The following is a 20,440-nucleotide window of genomic DNA, read 5'->3' as shown; positions in this document are numbered from 1 at the left end:
GGGATTTTGCTTCACAAATTGAAGAATAGTTTAAGTGAACTTGTGCTATAATTTGAGCTCTTAATCACATTTGAGTGATGCAGACTTGAAACCCCCATGTTGCCAGTCTATATACATTTTTGTTTACGTAATTTCACATGAATGCTGCATGTTTCCCCAACAATATAATGGCTGATGTTTTCTATGTCCTCAAAATAAAAATTGTTTTATGTTGCTGTAAAATGTCAGATAATTTGAGGCCTCGCATTCTGCTAGTTATATATGTAGACAATCACAGCTCGTAGAATGTAGTATTTCGTAGCCTGTTGGTATTAACTTTAAAAATAGTCATCAGGAAATTAATTTTGCTCTTTTCTTTCTCACAGTTGGAGGCATGCTACTAAACGGACTAAACCTAAGCTTGAATTTAGGATCACCAACAGCAGGTACATCATTGACAACACAGTTACTGGAACACATCCAAGTCGTGTTACGTGGAAGTGGCTTTTCGGAACAAGCGACAGGAGAAATAACAGCTGCAATGAGCACGTTGGCTCGCTATGGAATCCTCGGCATGGGCCTCGGTCTGGCAGGTGCAGGGACAGCAGCTGGGGGCAGTGGTCCAGCTGGCTACTTAGGAGCAGATGCACCTGCGTCAGCAGCGAATGGTGGTGGCGCCTTTGGGCCCATCGGCACGGTGCGTAATAGTGCGCCGCGGTGGTGACGGGACTGACTGGCGCGCTCTCAGGTTATACTCGACAGATGGCCGCTTACGAAGTGGCCCTAGATAAAAACAAAGCCTTCTGAATTAGTACATTGAAGTTTAAATTATTTATCTCTCATTATGAGAGTCAGTTACTTGTCTTATTCTTAAATTATGGCAGCCTTTCTAGAAAACACACACAATTTGTATTGTTTATTTTATTATTATTATTATTATTATTTTTATGGTTCGTAATGTGTGAACACAAATGAACATGTAGAGCCATGGGCAGAACTGTAGTATTCTTTGTTTACTCAGTGTTGTTTTTCATTTTGTATACTTTCATCTTGTAAGCAATCTCCTTTGCAGAATACTGAAGGCCACACAAAAAGTTTCATTAAAATTGACTCTCATTGCTGAAGTATAAAGTCATTTTTCACAGATAGTGACCACAGTTCCACACAGTTATTCATACTTTCTCCTCCATAGTATTGAGCAAGGATATTTCTTATCCTCTGGATTTGTGAGCCTTTTGGACATACTTGTATGAAGTTGTTTTATCCAAGAGTTTGTATTGATCATTATAAACATCTTAATGTAGATTGAGCCAATAATAAACTTTCATTCTACTCACGTAACTGCATTTGAACATGAAGCTTAATTTCCTTTGTGTTTGTCACATTAACGTAAATCCTAGCTTATCATGAAACTGCCAAGTTTCTTTTATGAAACTTGGTATCATTACAGTCAGGTATTCTTGACGATTTTTCTGTACTGTACCATTTTAGACATACAGGTAGACTGCATAATTTTCTTCAACCTTTAATTAATTATGAAGTAAATGTAAGTTAAAATTCAGGTAAACAGACTTTTAGCTTTAAATAATAATAACGCAAGAACCAGGTTTGTCATTTTTGGAGTGCTGTATGTACTTGTTAGGAATATGACTTAAGACATTATGCCCATGCACGCTCTGTTAGTTTGCTAGCGTGACAGGGCATGTATAAATGCCTTTATGGATGCAGCACAGGGCTAAAAGCAGTACTTTAATTCATATACTTTAGTGTTGGTTAATTGATATGTGCAACGTTATTCATGTTTGATTATTCTATTTTATTGGAGGTGGTATATGTTTCAGTATATAGACTTTTGCCAATCACTGATGCAGTGATGCCTGTAATATGTCCCTAATATTGTGGTGTGGGCTACAGTCTTGTCAGAGTAGAATGTTGTTTTTTATTCTTGTTCATTTTTATGTTGAAGGGGGAGGGGGGGGGGAGATGGGTAAGAATCTTACTGCTTGTTGTATGAACTGGTTTTTTTGATTACTGCATCCAGAGCTTGGGCTATTTAATTCAAGAATATAGTAAGAGAAGTTATATATTAGAATAGCTAATCTTCTGTATAGTTAGGAAGGGGGGAAGAAAGAAAGATTGTGTTTAACGCCCTGTCAACATAGAGGTCATTAGAGACCCGAGCACAAGCTCGGGTGGTGTCAGGAAGGGGGAAGGAAATCAGCTGTGCCCTTGTTAAGGAACCATCCTGGAATTTGCCTGGAGTGATATAGGGAAATCACAGAAAACCTAAATCTGCATTGCCAGACGCGGGTTTGAACCGTCGTCTTTCCGAATGCAAGTCCAGTGTGCTAACCACTGCGCCACCTCGCTCGGTCCCTTCTGTACAGCAGCAGGGAGGTATGTCAACATTGAGACCCTGGAAAAGGAAAATAAACAACAAAATTGTTGTGATTGTGATGGGTAGGAAGTTCTCTACACTTGACTTGGTGACAAACTGTTCAGGAGTTATCATGTGCAATGATTGTTCTATAAAAACAGTGAGGCTGTAAAAGATATTAATGCAGCATTCAGTAACAAAATCTTTCTTTTATTCCTTAATCTTACTGTAAAGATATATGCACTTCTCCCGTGTGTGTGTGTGTGGGGGGGGGGGGGGGGGGGGTTAGGCATGCTTTTTAGTAAACAAACAGATTGTAACAGCTGTAGAAACTTCAGTTGAAGAAGGTAACATCTTTAGTAATTTGTACTCTTTATATGTATAAACGGAGGTGGTAAATGGCTACTTACACCTTGTTTACAGACTTTTTTCAGTTAGATTGTCCCACTCTTTTACGTTTCAGTCGTAACAAACGCATACCTCAAGAACTGAAATTTGCTAGGTATTGTCCCCTTCATCCTGGGTTCACTATTTAGAAACAACATAGCCAACAGCAGTATGTCTGTTTTGCGTAGGACTTGGTATTTGAGAACCAGAAGAGCGCCCATTGTCATCTTCAAATCAACCTTGAAAGTGATGGTGGAGATAGTACCGCATTGTTTAAGCTTCTTGGTGCATTAGCTTATTATTACTAAAGGGTCTAAATGCATAATTGTAGCTGTGGCGTTATCAGTGGAGCAGATGACAAGCTCTCTTCCCACCTTTTAACAGCTTTATGCCAGTGGAAACTTGCAGTACGAGACATGTAGACTGACCATAAACTTTGAGGATCTTAAGTTTCTGAAACATTCTTCTTAAATGGAGTGCAACGCTTCATAAAGCCTTTTTGACTGTTCCCTTGATTATCAATTGAATTTTGAGAACCATAGTACCTGGTGTAAGTTGCTGCCACTTTGTAATATAAACATTGACCGTTCAGTATTGAATGACACACACATACTTCTGTAGAATAGCGTCTTTATTGGGCAGCACTCACACCAGGTGTCAATAAACCGTTAGATAGATGTTTAAAAGTATGTCCTGTCATCTTGATACTCTGCAGTCTTCCGTAATGTTGCACAGTCCGCATGGTTCTTATTGCCCGGCATGAAAATTTATTACCAATCTGATCATGTTTGTGTACAATATTCTCAGTAGCCTGGCCTCATCAGTTGAAATTTTAACCTTTTGAATATTTTGTGGTAAGAGGCAGTAACTGCCATGTGATAAAACTCTCAATAAAATCAGAATCATTAAATATGGGAGCAAAATTTTTTCTGTTTCCGTTGCTTGGGCCTACAGTATTATGTGAACTGTGCATTATTACAGAACACACTTTCAGAGAAAAATGGACTCAATAAGGTTTTATAAAGGAAAAAACTATTATATTTCAAAACCGCATTTTATGCTTGCTGAAAGTAACACAGTTCACACTTTGTCTGGTTTTTGTCATTGGGCATAACTCTTGGAAACAAGTGTTTTCATCACTGCATATTTGGTGTGTTGTTGTTTCTTCTCAGCAGTAAAACTTTCGTTTTACTTCTTTTCTTCATCTAAATTCTTATGACATATGTTTGTTTATTCTTATCCTGTTTGTACAATTTCCTCTTCATACTTTCAGAACCCTTGCACATTGGTTATTTTCATTCTATGTTGTGCTTTTTTTCCAATGATCAGGTCTCTTTTGTTGTCATGTTCATTGTCTGCAAGTAAACAGTCACAATCACCACCATAGACATGTATTTTTGCTGTATGTTTATTAATTAGGAACAAAAATATACAGATGAGACCCTGCCTTTTCTGATTAGCTTCTCTATCCAAACTTCGCCATTTGTAAATTTTCTTTCCTTTTTAGCTCTGAGGGAAATGACTGGTACTGTGGTTATGGTACTGTACTTTTATGTTTTGTTCATATTCCTGCCTGGACATAATAGTGTAGGTTGTGTGTGGTTCACTTACTTGTGACAGAATTCGAGATGGTTCCTTAAATGAAGCCAATAAGTTTATTTCCTTCAGACTTGATCCTAACTTTGAGTTCTGTCTAATGCCTTCAACACTGCTGGGACATGGAGTTTGTAATCTTCCTTCCTTCTTTTATAGTCCCTTCCACCTGTGATGCTTTTCTTTGAGACAAACTATCATAAGGAAAGCAGCCCGCATCTCGTGGTCGTGCGGTAGCGTTCTCGCTTCCCACGCCCGGGTTCCCGGGTTCGATTCCCGGCGGGGTCAGGGATTTTCTCTGCCTCGTGATGGCTGGGTGTTGTGTGCTGTCCTTAGGTTAGTTAGGTTTAAGTAGTTCTACGTTCTAGGGGACTGATGACCATAGCTGTTCAGTCCCATAGTGCTCAGAGCCATTTGAACCATAAGGAAAGCTGCAATTATAGGTTCTTTCTTTGTCTTGTCCCAGTTTAGAAAATCATTTCCTTTCTGCAAATTAAGTGTAACCTCTTTTCTTCCTTATAATAGTCGAAACAAAATAAGTGTCAAACATAATGTATGTAATGTGTATTTACCAACTATTGAAAGCTTATTGTCAACATCAAGCTGTTTTATATTCAAGACATTACCTGTGAGAGCTTTTCGTGTTGCCCAAGAAGAAATTTTAACATAAATTATGAATACTGTAGGCAGTATTCATTATCATTTAATGCTGCCATTTTGCTTGTTAAAGATTTATTTTGGTGTAATATAAAACACGGATTGTAGTAAATATAGCCACAAATGGAAGAAATATGCTGAAATACATACAAACTGAAATTTATGTGTAAAATATACAAAGTTCCCAGACATATCTCATCCATCCGTGTTCAGTATCTCTCATCATGAAACAAGCTGTCAGGGTTGTAGAATTAGTGAAACTATATGCGATATCAAAAGGAAAATTCAATTCATAAAAGTAAAAAATTATAAAGATGCTGAATGGATGTCCAACACTTTGTAATATCAGCCATCCTCACATTGATAGAGAAGCAGATATTATAAAGCTGCAATATTAACTAATTATTGTTAGACTGCTATAAACAGTTTGACCATGATCAGTCTAAATCTGACAGTCAGTCTTATCTGATAAGAGTACAAGTTTTGTGGATGGTAATAACTATCCTTTATATGTAGAAGAAATTTAGCACTGTTTGAATATTTGGATATCTGCTGCTTTCAGTCAGCATGAAAAGTAGTTTAATTGTACTGTTTTTGTGTTCCCTGCTCATAGTTCACAAAGTAAAATAGAAATACCTTTCTACCACTAACGGTGGCCAGTGTCAGTAAATGATGTAAAACATTTTCTGTAATCATGTCAAAGGAAATATTTAGTATCAAATATTTTGATGCAGGTTGTGGAATTAAACTAGGGGTGATGCACTTCTTCAAACTGAGGTGAAACTGGATCCAGGTGAAAAATCTACACGTAAAGAGTGAGAGCCAGAGCCTAGGTGGATGTTCAAATAATGAATTCTAGTACGAGAATAATGAGTTTTTGATACATATTGTGTACCTTAGAAAATAATAAGGGATCCTGTTTTGAAGGGCTTGCTTTAAAGGTATAGTCTAACTATATTGATCTAGACAAATTCTTAAGTGAATGCACCTTACAGCTATAAGCTTTCCTTACCTCAGAGGTGTTACTGTTCCTTAACGAGAAGCTTTGTTATTAATGACATGAACAAAAGTAGGAGGGGGTCAAACTAGTACTGGTAGTAGTAGTAGTAGTAGTAGTAGTAGTAGTAGTATGAGCGACAAGGTCAATGGGGCATACGATAAACAATCTGATCAAAAATATTAGAAAGAAATCATACCATCAGCAGTACAATTGTATATTTATTCTCTACCGGTTTCAGTAGCAACAACCATATTTACAGCAGATAGTATACATGAATGAATCAAAAATACATTTTCAGCAAATACTATACAACCAAATGTAGAACAAACGTAACTGTCATAAGAGTCTGCCTGAACATAATCCGTGTAAACGTGCTGTGCATTAGCGCAATTACGGAAATGTATCGTGGATGGGAACTTCACACTTGATAAAAGTAACTTGAATTATTAAGTGTAATGTTCTCACCAAATGTGCATTACTGTAATTGTGCTCATGTACAAAATGTTTATATGGATTATGTTCAGGCAGACTCTTGTGATAGTTATGTATGTTTTACATTTAGTTGTATAGTATTTGAGGAAAATGTAAATATGATCCAATAATGTATACTGTTTTTGTCCTTTGAAGGTGGTTGTTATAACTCAAACCGGTAGACAATAATTATAAAGTTGTACAACTGATAGTGCAAATAAGACTGAAGAGTCGCCTAAGCAAAGTCTTACTGATGCAAAGTATCAGTACACCCTTAATGTAATGCAGAATTGACTGTTAGATGCCAGGAGAGGCAGATCTACCAGCATAAAAGGAGGTGGAGAGTATTGTTTGCAAGTAGAGAAGCAGTAATGCCAGAATGGGTGGGTCAGAAGGACTTCAAGTGTGGGCTAGTATTGGATGTCACCCGAGTAACAAATTCATCAAACATTTCAACCCTTCTAAAGCTGGTCGAGTAGACTGTTGATGATGTGATAGTGAAGTGGAAACATGAAGGAACAATCACAACTAACCAAGACTTCATAGAGTGGGACGGTTGAGCATTGCAGAGGGTGGTTGTAAAAAATCTGCGAAGACTTCAGTTGGCGAGCTCCAAAGTGCTGCCAGCAATCCACCTAGCACAATAACAATGTATAGGGAGTTTTGAACAATGGGGTACATTGGCTGAGCAGCTCCTTGTCAGCCGTACTTTTTTTGTAGTCATTGCTAAGTGATGCTTGAGGTAGTATAAAGATCTAAGCCACTGGGCAGCAGATGATTGGAACCAAGTAATTTGGAGGGATGGATCTTGCTATATCCTGTGCTAATCTGATGGAGGGTTTGGGTTTGGAGACTGTTTCCTGTCATCATGTGAAAAGTGCAGGAGGTTGTTTTGTAGTATGGGGTATGAACCCTGTATTGTGATTGAGGAAAATATTTTACAGCATTGTGTGCTGTGTACAGTAGAGGAGCAGTTTGGAAACCTCGTACTGTTTGTATCGGCATGACAGTGCACCCTATCATAAAGCAGCATCTGTAATAGAAAATGATTTGTGGACAGCATCATTCCCGAAATGGACTGGTCAATCCACAGTCCTGTCCTGAAGCCAACGGAACACCTTTGGAATGAGTTATAATGTTGACTTTGCTCCAGACCCCAGCTTCCAATGTCAGTATCTTCTCTGGTTTTGGCTCATGAGGAAGAAACAGCTGCCATTCCTTCAGACATTCAGACACCTCCGTGAAAGTTTCCCCAGCAGAACTCGAGCCATCATAAAAACGAAGGGTGACACACCCCATAATAATGTCCATTAATAGTAGCAGTACAGAGTACCCTCTGCCACACACTGTACAGTGGCTTGTGGAGTATCTGTGTAGATGTAGAATAGATGTAAGGGTATTTTTGATGCAACACAAGTTCTTTGTTGTGCGAGTAGAGTGCTGAAAAATCATGCTAATGTAATCTGAGTAGTATGTGTCTACACTGTATGTACTGTAGCATTCGGGTGTAGTGTGCATTATGAACTTCATTATGTAGTTTTGCATGAGACTGATAATGACAGAGGCAGGAAGAGAGCAGGACTACTCAGGGGAAGTAACAGAGATTGGTTTAGAAAGTTTTACAAATATTTAAGATTTCAGTTAAATGTGTGGTATATTCTGTTAAAAAGTATTGCCATCAAATTGTTTTGTTTTGACACATTTGCAAGATCCATTTCACAGTTGCATAATGAAGGCACTGTTGTTACAAAGCAAAGAAGTTGCCGTAAATGTGCTCTCAAACATACTTATTTCGCATCTATTAATAGCAAGTTATAGTCTGGTAACTCATCACGTACTCTCCTTTCATGCTTATCTCAGTTCTGTGTAAAAATAACCTATTCTTATAAAATATTATAGTGTCCTCGAAATTTTTTTTCTGGAAGTAACCCAAACATCACTTGCTGGATCCAATTTTACCAAGAAAACTATATTATTCCACACCTATTGCCTTGACAATAGAAAGTAGGCATATCTTTACTCACACTCCATGAATATGGGAATTGATTTTCAAGAAAATGTTTTATCTGACAGTTCAGGTGACTATTGAAGGTCATTGATGTAGTGCATTACTTATTATTATTATTATTATTATTATTATTATTATTATCATCATTACAGATGTCATGCATTCAGCATACACAATGAATATTATTTTGAGGGATCAATTTACCACTCATTTTTTAAAAATTACCTGCATACCTCACATTTTCATATTAAGTGACTTTGAAAATTGTTCTGCATCTTTAATACATTTTGGGTTTCTATAGCACTTCTTTCAGTGCAGAGGTCCAATAGTTTTACTACTTTTTGCACTTCCCAGTTTAGTTAATATAGTTTATGTTGTCTTGGAATAGTATGCAAGAGTGTATTTTACATCATAATAAGAAATTAATATAGTTTATGTTGTCTTGGAATAGTATGCAAGAGTGTATTTTACATCATAATAAGAAATACTAAATGCTAGTTTGAGTATTAATAGATCAATGTGACATGAAAACCAAGCAACACTTTGGTCAGAGCAAGTTTGGCAAGAACTATTTGGTGTCAACTGTTTAGTTCAGTCAGGTTTTTACCTGTTGGGTTTCATTGGATTTTCACAGTTTAATACTGATAAACCAGCTGTATGAAACAAAGTGAATGAACAGAATACTTTTGTGGTGGTGGGAATAAGTGAAGTGCAGTAGCAGAATGAATTGGAATTCTGGTCAGGTGAGAACAAGGTTACTAACACTGTTGAATAGGGTTAATACAGCAGTAGGTCTAATAATGAGTAGGAATGCAGGTTGATTACTATGTACAGCACAGTGAAGGCATTATCGTAGGCAAAATACACACAGCCATGACACACAACACTAATAAAAATGTAAATGCATACTAACTCCACATAATGAGGGGAATAAAAAATTGTATGATGTGAGAAAAGAAGTTATTCAGTTTCTTAAGGGATAAGAAATTTTAATTCTGATGAACAACAGAAATCAGTAGCAGGAAAGGGATAAATGAGAGATCTTGGACTGGGGGAAAGGAATGAAAGAATTTTGCACGTATCACAATGTAATCATTGCAAACTCATCTTCGTAGTGTTTATAGATTTAGACAAAGCTTAGGACAGTGTTGACTGGACTACTCTTTGAACTAATTTAGGTAGGAGGGAAAAATAGTAATCGGTTTCTGTCAAAGTAGAAAGATGTTAAAAGAGAGGCAGACGGAGCAAGGCAGGGCTGTAGCCTGTCACTGAGGTTATTCCCTATGCACATTGAGGAAGCAGTAAAGGAAACAAAAAATAAATTAGGAGACAATATTGAAGTTCAGTGAGAGAAATAAAAACATTGTTGTTTACTGATGATGATGTAACTCTTTCAGATATGGCAAAGGACTTGTTGAAGGGAATAGTTTATTAATATCGTAAAAAAATATTAGGAAGATGAATATAAAAAGGTGATAGTGTAGCTAGTTCAATTGGTCAATGCCTATAGAATTGGATTAGGAAGTGAAGGCATTATAAATGTTAGATAAGTTTTTCTGTTTGGGCAGAACAATGTCAGTGTTGAAGAAAAGAAGAGTTAAAATGCAGGCTACCAGCAGCTAGGAATGTGATTCTGAAAAAATATATTAACATTGGATATAAATAACCCTTTCCACACAGGACTCAAATGAAATGGATTTACCTGAATATTTTGACCTACACACATCACAGGGATCCTGCACATTCAATGTTTGCTGATTGGAAACAAGGAAACCGACTCAGGTCTGTGTGAAAACAATGTGTGGGAAATGTTTGTGTGTTTGAAAATATTTTCTGGAAGTATTTGTCATGAATGTAGCATTGCATGGATGCGAAACATGGATGATAAACAGTACAGACAATAACAGTGTAGGAACTTTAGAAGTGTGGTGCTTCAAAAATTTGCTAAAGATTAGGTGGGTGAACAGGGTAACCAATTAGGAGGTTGGGAATAAAAGATCTTTAAGGTACAACTTGGCTAAAAGAAGGGATATGTTGGTAGGACATATCCTGAGGCATCGAGGATACATAATTTGGTAGTTTAGGAAAATATGGCAGTTAAAAACGGTAAAGGATGTTGGCTGCAGTAATTATGGGAAGGTGGAGAAGTACCCATGACAGACTAGCACGGAGCGTTACATCAAACCAATCTTCAGACTGAGGACCACAGCAACAACACTTTGGTTGTTTTTTTTTTGCAGTAAAATTCCAATGAGGTGGTTTCTCTATGATATCCGGTCTTCCAAGAGTACTAGTACCACTTGGTATGCAGAGTAACTGCGAAGTTCAACTAATAACGGAGAGGTGCTATCAGAACTGAAGTTGCAAGAGCAAGTTGTCAGTTGTGCTTGCATAGCTCAATTAGTAAGGGCATTTTCAGCAATAGGCAGTGTAGAGTGCTGTTCCAGCACACAATTTTAATTTTCCAGGAAGTTCCTATAGAGAAAGTTTAAAACTTGTGAAATCATTAGATAAATGGTTGAATGCCTAAGCTGATTCTAAAATATTGAATAGTGAAGTACATATTTTCTAGAATGTAAAATTGTTCATCAGATTAGAATATGTAATAGGCATGCCCTAATTCGCATGTTTGTGGTAATCAAAGTAAAATATTAGAGGGCCATTATAAAGATTGATATCTCTCTCTCTCTCTCTCTCTCTCTCTCTCTCTCTCTCTCTGGGTTGGTTGGTCGTAGAACTGTGTAGTGACTCCTTTTTTCATTCAGGAATTTCCTTTTCCATTTATTTCACCGCAAGCCTGTTTCTATATTGTGTAACTTTTTTTATGCAAGGTTAAATGGAAATGAAAGACTTTATTTACACGTATAATCTATTTCAGATGTACAAAGTTAAGTGGAGATCATGCAAGTGTTCCACAGCATTTCACCCAAGATGACCTTGATGAATGTCACAAAATATTGTATTTTCTTATGGTATGCGTCAAGCCTCGAACTTCAGTGTGATCACTGTGTGTGGAACTTGTCACTAAATTTCCCAGGAAGTAATGAAAATTACTGTTATATAGATTTCACTCAATTAACATTAGGCAGAAGATGGGCTTTGTTTTTAAGAAAATTATCAAAGGTGGTTGAATTTACAGTAAAGATAATGTCATAGTAAGGAGCTACATCACATTATTCTTTGCATTAATCTGAAGTGAGTAACTATTATAATGCTGTACTTGTGACATGAAAGTATCTGACTAAATTAAGTTCCTCCTAATATCACGCATATAAGTAAAGTCCTGTGTGAGGAAACACTTCCATGTAACCTCAGAGACATATCAAACAGCCTCAGTTTCAAAACTGAGCTAATGGCTTATCACTTGAAATAATGATAGATCTGCCCTTACTTTTATCTGACAAGGATACCTAAGAACTTGTTCTCTTTGATTTTCTTCACATTTACAGAATGCCCAGACAAAAATTTCTAAAAGCAGTAAGATGCAATACTTGAAACTGCCTTCGCAAATAAAAATATTTCTGAGTGCTGCTAGCCACAAAAAATTTTCAGTGCGTTAAAATGACCCCTGTCGTTAATTGTGTAACGTAGAAGTCTCGTAATCGTAAAGTCACTGGTTTGATTCCTGGTAGTAACAACTGAAAATATTAATGAACAAATATTGAAGAATACTTTTCAATAAAAATATCATCTTTTGTATTTAATTACTAACCACATGAAAAATTGGTACACAAATGCAAAACATCAAATATAAAATAAAAGTAAGTTTTTTATTTCTAGAGACTGAACAGCATTGTTGAGATATATATATATAATGTTGTCATTTAATGATAAGGAATTTCAAATGTTTGTACCAAATTTATTTTCATACAACCAGTAATTAAAAGTAAAAAAAGTTTTATTAAAATTATGATTCAGTATTTGTTAACATTTCCATTAGATTATAGTAAAAAATTTAAATAAAAGTAGAAAAAGTTGCTACTAATGAGAATTGAACCAGTGATTTTGCAATTATGGCTTGTATAATGTGCATTCATGTACCGGGAATAATGCTAATAAACTCAAAATGTTTTGTACTTAACTGTGCTCGGAGATAGTCTTAATCTTGAATTTTTTGTAGGTTGTAGAATTTTTTTTTCTGATGTCTACACATTGACCTTCAGATTATTTACATATGAAGAAAATCAGAGAGAGTAATAAGGAGCACTTGTGAGTCCATGACATGATACTCTGCAATCCTAATATTGTTACCAAAAGTCAGAAAAAGGAGGCAGTGTTTGCCTTCCTGGTTAGTTTTGATAAATACAAAGTAGATATTACAAGTAAAGTAGGTGTTAAATAAAAATGTGGATGTCTGCACTGTAAACGTCGGGTATCTACTGCAGTGTAAGAGAGGGTCTTAAGGCTATAGTACGGCCAGGGTAAACAAGTAAATAAGTAACAATTTAATTTGGAAAAAATAGAAGAAATTGACTAGGAGAGCTACAAAGGCCATTGCCAATTATGGCCAAGATAAAACAGACTCTGAGGTGTTGGTGTAAAAGATGTATGCCAGGATTTCACACCAAATGTTAGTTCAACCAACAGCTGAAGTATTTCAGAACATTTTTTGTTCTTTACGGTGTCATTCTATAATCATAGAGTGGGACTGAGAATGTAAACATATTTTTGATTGCGAATGGAGCATTACAGTACCAGTGAAATGAATTTCAGTGAAGGTTATAAACCCCAAACAGTTGCACTGAAATGTCTATTACGATTACTGATGTTAGGATATTTAATGTTTTGTAATATTGTGGCCAAAACTTGTTGAGTTTGCTATTGAAGCATTACATTTGCGCCTTTCTGCTAGACTGTTGCATTGTGCCTGCCCACAAATGAGATGCGTGCCAGCTAAGACGGTTAGAGTGTAATCAACCTTAAAGTACCTGTAAACTTCAGTAAGAACTTTCATGTAAACACTACATAATAAACAATAACGAAAGCTTATCCTTCCTAGTAATATGATGTAATTTTGTTGCAAATGAGATTCCAATGTCAACATGTTGGATACAAAACAGTCAAAGCAACTATGAACAGTGGCCTAAGGGAAGTCCTGCATCAAACTTTTTAAGGACCATTAGCAAGGTAAAGGTGCACCCGTGACATTTGTGTCACATAGTAGAAGTGTTTCTTTTACCTCCTCTAATAACTCTATAAATTTGTATATGCATTTTTTTACACACTGTGTACGTAATTAGATGTATATGACAGTTGATAACGATCATGTAGTTCAAATCTGCCAAGAGCAATGACAAATTTTATTCAGATGATAGCCCCAGTGGAATTGTGATATCTTTAATTAAATGTTTGATGGCTGTGCTGCAGTCAAACATAAAGAAGATAATTGAAATGTATCACTGGAATAAAATTGACCTTGTTTAAATATATAAGTAGTTTACAGACTGACATAGCATGAAAAATCACACAGAAGATAACACAACCTGAAATGAGGTTGATGAGTAAGGATGGTGATGCCAGCAACCGAAAGATCATCATCAAGAGTGAGTCTATGGCAGAAGTAAAAATAAGGCAAATAGAAACAAAAATATGTCGGAAATTTTAAAAGGGTACTGAATTAAGAAATTTTGTAGGTGAACAGCAATGCAAGTAACAGACGAAGTACAAATTGAGTTTCAACTGATGAAAGGCACTGTGTGTGTGTGTGTGTGTGTGTGTGTGTGTGTGTGTGTGTGTTTGGGGGAGGGGCATTTTTAAGTGATAGTAAGGCAAAAAAGCAGCTTTACCTTCCTTCCAGCCTTCTGATCAGACTTACCAAGTGAGTTTGGGGGGGGGGGGGGGGTGTACTGTGTAATTTGAATTTTGAACCCCATTGCAATTTCGTATTTTTCACGTTGATGAGCAAGCCAGAAGTGGGAGATTAAAATCTTGTTACTGACCAGGATCAGTGATCTGACACTTTACACCTAAGCCACTTAACAGTAAAAGAAAATGGTTACACAGTTATCTGCACAACTGAAGTGCTGCAAAGTAATGAAAGAAGCAAACCACATAGATCTGAAGAGACAGTTTTGAGAAACTGATCCCCATTTAATTTAATTTTATGAATTATATGCATGTTATGTACATATCAATGACTTGGAGAAGGATATACCACAATTGCATTGTAAACTCATCAGTGTGAACAGCTGGTAGGGTATTTTCATTTCATTTGGCGGTTGATTTGCTCATGTGGACAAGCTGAAAGTTATTGAATGGAAATTTGAGAAAAGTGTTCCTGTGTCAATGATGGCAACTTTATGTAAGAGCATTCAGTATAAAGTTACCAAATCAATCATTTGTGGAAATGTCAAAATAAGAATGTGTCAGCTTTGAGGTGAAAAACAGAAATATTGCTCTTGTAATGTTTTTCAATATTTTGTTTGACTCTTGGGCATATGAACTTCTTACCGTGTTGGAAAAATCTAATAACAAACAACAATTACACTCGGACACCTCCTTCATAGCTACATGTATTGGCACTGCAGTTTGACTGGGGTCAGCTGTTGCTTCATATGCAGTGGGTGATGGCGAGAATCTAAGTGGGGAAGAAAGGTAGATCATGGCTGGAAGAGGCAGCAAATGCAATCAGCGGCAATGTGGTGCCAGTGAGCTTGCCCTGACAGGTAGGCAGAGTTTCAGATAGTGCACCATGATGTAGAGTGGTGATGTGGGAGGGGGAGGTAGAGCCACTGGACAGGAGGGTGTGAGTAGAATGAGTAGCAAAGGGGGGGGGGGGGGGGTTATTGAGACCAGGAGGACTGAAAGATCAAGAAATGTGTCGTAAGGTCAAATTCCATCTTTGTAGCTCAAAGGAGCTGATATTCGTGGTGAGGATCCTTATGGCCTGGACTGTGAAGCTGCCATTGAAGTTACACTGAATGGGCACCAAAAAAACTGTGGCCAAGAGCAGAGTTGACTACTCATTGATGGAACAAGCCGCTGAGCACAACATATTAGACTTCACTGGTGGCTTCACAACACATGCCACGTGGATCTTCACCCAAATACCATCTCCTCGGAACTACATCCATGGGATTTTTCCTTACGACATAGAATTTGATGCTGCGCGTCCTGGCTTCATTCTCCCCTACCCCCATCCCACACTGACCACCACCTATGTCTCGATGCCCCCCTCCCCCCACTTCACTATCGTCTTCCTGTCAAGTCCCTCTCTCTCCTTCTGTTCCGTCTACCCCTCTCAATCCCCTACCCCATGTCATTGTGAACCAGTCTTAAGTCCCCTCCTGCCTTTGCCAGAGTGAGCTCACTGGTACCTCATTCCTATCCTCTGTTCTTCCTGCCTCCTTTTCCCAGCCATCAGCCACTCTTGCTTTCCTTTTCCTTTTCTCTGCTTCTTTCCCCTCACCCAATACAGCCCCTAAACCAGTCAAGCTGTAGTGCTGGTACAGCATAGACAAGTAGGATGATGTAGGCATGTGTGTGGAGGGGAGGGGGGAGACGGCAACAAGCTCTAAGGAAGGACATCATTTGAAAAATGTTTTATCCTCCTCCTAACTCTTGCAGTTCCACAGTTACCTATTAAAATGGATTTGATATGTTGTACATAAGGTGTTTTCCATAGTTGTCATTTGTTTAAGTGGTAATAAATGAGCCTGTTACATTTGATTATTAGTGCAATGAAAGTGAAAGATTCTTGTCTCAATGTTGTTTTATTGTGGATAGGAAGAAATTCACTAAATATTCTTTTTGAATCAAAGTGCATCAAGTTTGTTATTGTGTTGTTTGTGGAACAGCAGTACACTAGACCTTGACTGATGGTAATTTTATCTATCTTTGGTTTTTGTTTGTTGTTGGATTTATCCCTTTGAATGCTTTCTGCATTTTATATGATGTTTCGGTATGGGTTACTCATCTTCTGAAACACTACCACTCCACACTGTAATTTAGCAGTGAGTGTTTTATGAGGAATAACTTAAAGTTTACAGGTTTTTGCAACAGTAATCATCAGTGGGGTAAAAAAGTTTCAGATCTTGGCTGCGCACACCGAAGCTTTCACTGTCTGAAGTAGCATCGAAACATCTCAGTGAAACATGTTTATTTAATAGAAAATCAAAATTTTACAGCCAGGGCATCTACATAGTTTAAATGTTTTGTAGTAGTTGCTAATTTGCAGCTGCGGTTGTAGAAGTGTAGAGTGATTGAAAATAAAAGTGCAGCCTGGTTATTTTGTTTGTTTTAAAATCGAGCCTTCCAAAGTAAGGAAGTTAACTGTGTACTTAGTTTATCATGTCAGTTTCTCTTTAGTAATTTAATATTTTCTAATAATGAAGAGATTTTTTTCTGTAAGTCACATAGCATGGTGAAATGTTTGTTACCTGTGCTTGTGCAGAGGTTAAGTACAGAAGAGGTAGATAGTAAGTTGTTTTAGGCATTTATCTGGTAGTGTTGATAACTATTGCAGGTTTGAGATGAGGCAAATTAAGAAAGCTGTTTTAATATCTTGTTTCTCTCTACAATGTATTCTATATGTGTCACGATATAAGGCTGTAAATAAGATAAATTTATTCTTTAGTAAAGTATGATGCAGGGAACAGTAGAGCTGTTTTTAAGGAAAGCCATCCTTTCATTTTGTGCATTATATTTTAAGAATATCATTGTGGTGGTTTTTGTAATAATTGTCATTCAGCTGTGCTACATTTTTGCAGAACTTAGTAATTTTGGAAAACCAGAAATGTTGGAAGTTGTGTAACTGGATATGTTTTATTATAATCATACTAATAGCAATAACGATACCTAAATTTCTCTTGATACAGGTGTCAGCAATTGGCAGCCCCAGTCCCACACCACGCTCCACTGACCGTTTTGGTTGCCCAAGTGATGGCTACGATCCTTTCAGGCGACAAGCGAGCTCTCCAGGTGTGGCCTCACCTGCATCTCTCAACAGCAATTCGTTTGGGTTAGGCACAGGTGGTGCAGTCTCACCACTGCTAAAGGGAGCGGGTGTAGATCTCAAGGCAGATCACAAGAAGGTCGACGTGGAAATAAGTGAAAGCATTGTAGGTGCAATACTGGGTCCTGGTGGCCGTGCACTTGTTGAAATCCAACATCTGTCGGGAGCAAGCATACAAATATCAAAGAAAGGAACATTCGCACCTGGCACTAGGAACCGTATTGTGACAATATCCGGAACACCAAATGCCATTACCAATGCCCGTTACCTCATAGAGCAAAGAGTAAGTGAGGAGGAAGCCAAACGGGCTAGGCATGGATCTCTAGGTCCTATTCTGCAGTAACACTGGCAAGGATAGCTTTGAATTTAAAACACAAAGTTGAGCTATTACTTAATTTCCTTCAAGGCGGTTGCTGGCACCGTCATTTTGGCAGAATAGGCAGCAAGCAAAACACTTGCAGAAAATTGTCAGTTGTTCCATAATTACATGACATATGTTGGTAAATTTGTTACACATTAATTTCATGTGCATTCTTCATTGTAATGTATTGTAAATATATGTATTCAGATGTATCACATCACCCCATTTGTGATTATGTAGCTAGCTGCCTTTTTTTCTTACATGCAATCCTGTCACAATAATTAATGTACTTTGTGGCAAATGATTTCTTTCAAATGTTCTCGGGTTGTAGTCTGTTGTAAGTAATTGGGCAGTCTATTTTGACATGACATTCGTTAACTTTAAACATAGAAATATTTTTACCTGCTCATAATTAACGCTTCCCATTTTTTCCACTCATGAGCATTTGTTGTACATTCAATGTCACATCATTGCATCACTGTTACAGGTTATACAATAAAGTTTAACTCATGAGAGAGATCTGTTAAGGGATGAATGTGTGGAGTTTTGTGGAGTGTGTTCAGTGGATGAAGTGTTTGCGGAAAGTTGCCTTGTATGGGTAGCACACTGATAATCTTTGTTCTGTGATAAATATATTTCAGTGTTATATGAACATTCTGCACCCTTGTTGACAACAATCCTTTGATAAAGTGTTTGTGTTAGCTGCATTGATGTAGTATTTGTGTAGGTAGTTTCCACAAGGGATTATGGTTCTGTTTTCTCTGTGCTTAATAGCATGTCGTGTTTTCTCATAACATTAATCATGGTGTTGGGAAATGAGTGGAACTCGCATCCTTGTTGTGAGTTATGACGTCCATATGCATTTTTCAAGTTGTAGTGTTTTATCATTATCAGATTCATTGGTGAAATGTGATAACTACTGTATAGATGAGTATCTTCAATGTCAAGTTACCATTATATTTTTATTGTCAGTACCTTTCATTATTATTACCATTAAGCTATAGATAGTGTACAGGAGAACAACTTGCCTTACTGACACAAAGATCATGACTGTTTGGCAGTAATTTTAGTTGGTGGAAATTTTCCAGAAAGGTTTCTCTAAAATTATACACTATTTATGTATGTTGTACAGTGCTTCTTGGAAGCAAGAAATTGTGAGAAAATTAATATGTGAGCAAGAAATCTCTTGTTGATCTTTGTTTTTCCATTTTTATAAATTCTAATATGTTCCTAAGAGTTATTTAAAATTTTCATTCTAGATGTCTTGATTTTTTTTTTTTATTTTATTTGAAAATAGATGTATTTGAGGACCTAAGATATCATTAACTGTTCATTAAATTGTTTTAAGTAAGTGAACTATGGATGATATAATTTTTCTGACTCATTATGGTGCATACAACAATTAGAAACTCTGTTTTCTATTTTGGGGGGGGGGGGGGGGGGGGGGAGATTAGACTTTGGTGCCATACATGGAGGCCTGGGTATTTTGGCTACGCAGTAATAAAAGCCAAAATGATTGCTATGTTATGTATGTGTGTATATATTTTTACTATGTAATACCATTTTACATAGTCATTCATTTGTCAATTCCATTATATTTATTATCTGTTCTTGCATAATACAGAGTGACGTACTTCCATTTTCTGGAACTTCAAGTACTTGATTGTTTTGTTACTTTGGACATGTCTTGTTAAGTAGACTGAATTGTTCAGTTCTCCAGTAATTCACATTTCCCTAATTGATACAAATTGTTGAAATATTTTGGAAAATCTTATATTTGTAAAAAGGATGGCATGTTTGAAGATGTTTATAGAAAGAAAACTCATTTTCATGTGTAAATCATTGGTTCATTAAAAATAAATTTCATGACAGCATTATGTCGTGATATGAGTTTTATGTGCATTATGCATTTTTAGTAATATGACAAATAACTGTGTTGCTAAGTGAACAGCAGCTGTCTATGTTAGTATTTAATGATATGTGTATTTATTTATTTATTTATTTTATGTCCAAATAACAAAGTTTTCGGACATTCTGAAATTGGTACCTGAAGGATGGGGAGTAGTAGGAATCTATCTGACTATGGCTGTCAAAACTGATCATTGCAATTAACTGCAGTGGATGAAAATTGCTGGGAATCATAAGACACAACTATACATTTTATAACATTTAGCGTGTGTGCACGCCCACACACCCACACACACAAACTGGTTTCAAGGATTAAAAGAGTTGGGCAGAAGAATTTTGTAAGTGAAAAATTAAATTTGTAAAATGCAAACGGAGTTTCTGCTTTATATACCACATTTTCTGCTGATTCGAGGAATTTTCTTTAGTTGACTTTTTTTTATTAATGTCCAGTGTGTGTCTTTCAACTCCTCGTCCTGAAGCTTATCCTGTGAGCTATGGGTGTCGCCACAGAGGCAACTTGGGTGCATCAATACCTATAGATGGTAGCCATACTGTAGGTGCAACCACATCAGAGGAGGTATCTGTGGAGTGGGCAGACTATCATGTTTGCTGGAAAGCCATCAGCCTTTTCAGTAGTTGCAAGGGCTACAGTCTGGATTTGCACTGTGAATGGCAGAAAGCAAGGAAAAACAACAGCTGTTGTGTTTCCTGAGGACATGTAGCTCTAGTGCAGGTTTTAATGATGA

The 20,440-nt window shown here is 36.9% G+C and overlaps 1 protein-coding gene across 4 annotated transcripts in view; it reads left to right on the top strand.

Moving 5' to 3' along the window:
* LOC124612250 (RNA-binding protein Pasilla) overlaps window positions 1–19,688 on the top strand; it is an 83,035-nt gene extending 63,347 nt beyond the window's left edge. For all 4 annotated transcript variants that reach the window (XM_047140327.1, XM_047140326.1, XM_047140325.1 and 1 more), the window contains 2 exons: window positions 366–676; window positions 17,289–19,688. In XM_047140327.1, coding sequence (XP_046996283.1) covers window positions 366–676; window positions 17,289–17,768 — 791 coding nt within the window. In that variant the 3' untranslated portion in view covers window positions 17,769–19,688. The remainder of the gene's footprint in view (window positions 1–365; window positions 677–17,288) is intronic.
* The last annotated feature ends 752 nt before the right edge of the window (window positions 19,689–20,440 follow it).

This window comes from Schistocerca americana, chromosome 4 (assembly GCF_021461395.2).
Source record: "Schistocerca americana isolate TAMUIC-IGC-003095 chromosome 4, iqSchAmer2.1, whole genome shotgun sequence".
Taxonomy (NCBI): Eukaryota; Metazoa; Arthropoda; class Insecta; order Orthoptera; family Acrididae; genus Schistocerca; species Schistocerca americana.
The sequence above is the reverse complement of the archived record's forward strand: the minus strand, read 5'-3'. Positions and strand labels throughout refer to the sequence as shown.